The following is a 931-nucleotide window of genomic DNA, read 5'->3' on the forward strand; positions in this document are numbered from 1 at the left end:
GGGGTCTCCTGGTTGGCTGCAGGGGTCTCCTGGTTGGCTGTAGGGGTCTCCTGGTTGGCTGCAGGGGTCTCCTGGTTGGCTGTAGGGGTCTCCTGATTGGTCCCGGGGGTCTCCTGGTCCATTGTAGGGGTTTCCTGGTTGGTCCCAGGGGTTTCCTGGTAGGTCTCCTTATCTGCAGAGCTGTCCTTGGGGAATGGGGGCATGATCTCAGCTGGAAAGCCACTCGCATTCCTCAGCTCTCCCCACGAGGTCTCTGAGTGTCTGCGGCCTTCCACCTCCTCATAGGATGGGCTCTCTGGGGCTTCGGGCCCTGGGGCAGGGGCCTGGCTTCCCCTCATGAACCCCAGGATGGCAGCAGTGGGGGCCAAGGCTTCCTGCGGGGGCTCCGCCGTCTCCATCAGGGCTGGATCCTGAGCTGGAAGAGGAGACAGAGGCCTCTATTCCTGGCCTCGATCCCCTTCTGCTTCTACCTATCAGAGGAGAGGCCATCGAGAAAAGGGGTGGGGACACATCCTTGGTTCCATCAAGGGCCATTCTTTGAGACAAAAGGCCCTCCACATCATTAGCAGTGGCCTCTGTAAAGCTCATTGACCCAGTGCTGGACAACATGGCCAAGGCCTGGCACTCAAGGGGCTTCTAGTCTTACGGAGAGACAGACATCAAATAAGGAAATCAGAGGATAAATCTGTTGTTGAGCGGGCCACAGGCTCCCCGTGGTTATTTCCCTCTAATTGTAGGCTGTCTTCCTCTGTCTCTCCCAGCCAGTCTCCAACACCAAGGGTGACCCAGCCCCTATCACTCCCAGACACCACGGGGGGCCCGCCCTGGACCTAACAACCAGAGATGCAGCATCAGGAGGGGCCTCCCTCGGGAGCTGCAGCATGGGATTAAAATCATCTGGGTTGGGATCATCACTATCCCACAATCTCCT

At 58.4% G+C, this 931-nt stretch overlaps 1 protein-coding gene across 1 annotated transcript in view; it reads right to left on the reverse strand.

Annotated features, from left to right (window-relative positions):
- The window catches only part of ARHGEF5 (Rho guanine nucleotide exchange factor 5), an 18,959-nt gene extending 18,561 nt beyond the window's left edge, over positions 1–398 (reverse strand). The window contains exon 1 of the mRNA XM_004382413.3: positions 21–398. Within this exon, the coding sequence (XP_004382470.2) occupies positions 21–398 (378 nt within the window). The remainder of the gene's footprint in view (positions 1–20) is intronic.
- Between the last annotated feature and the right edge of the window lie 533 nt (positions 399–931).

This window comes from Trichechus manatus, unplaced genomic scaffold (assembly GCF_000243295.1).
Source record: "Trichechus manatus latirostris isolate Lorelei unplaced genomic scaffold, TriManLat1.0 scaffold00093, whole genome shotgun sequence".
NCBI lineage: Eukaryota > Metazoa > Chordata > Mammalia > Sirenia > Trichechidae > Trichechus > Trichechus manatus.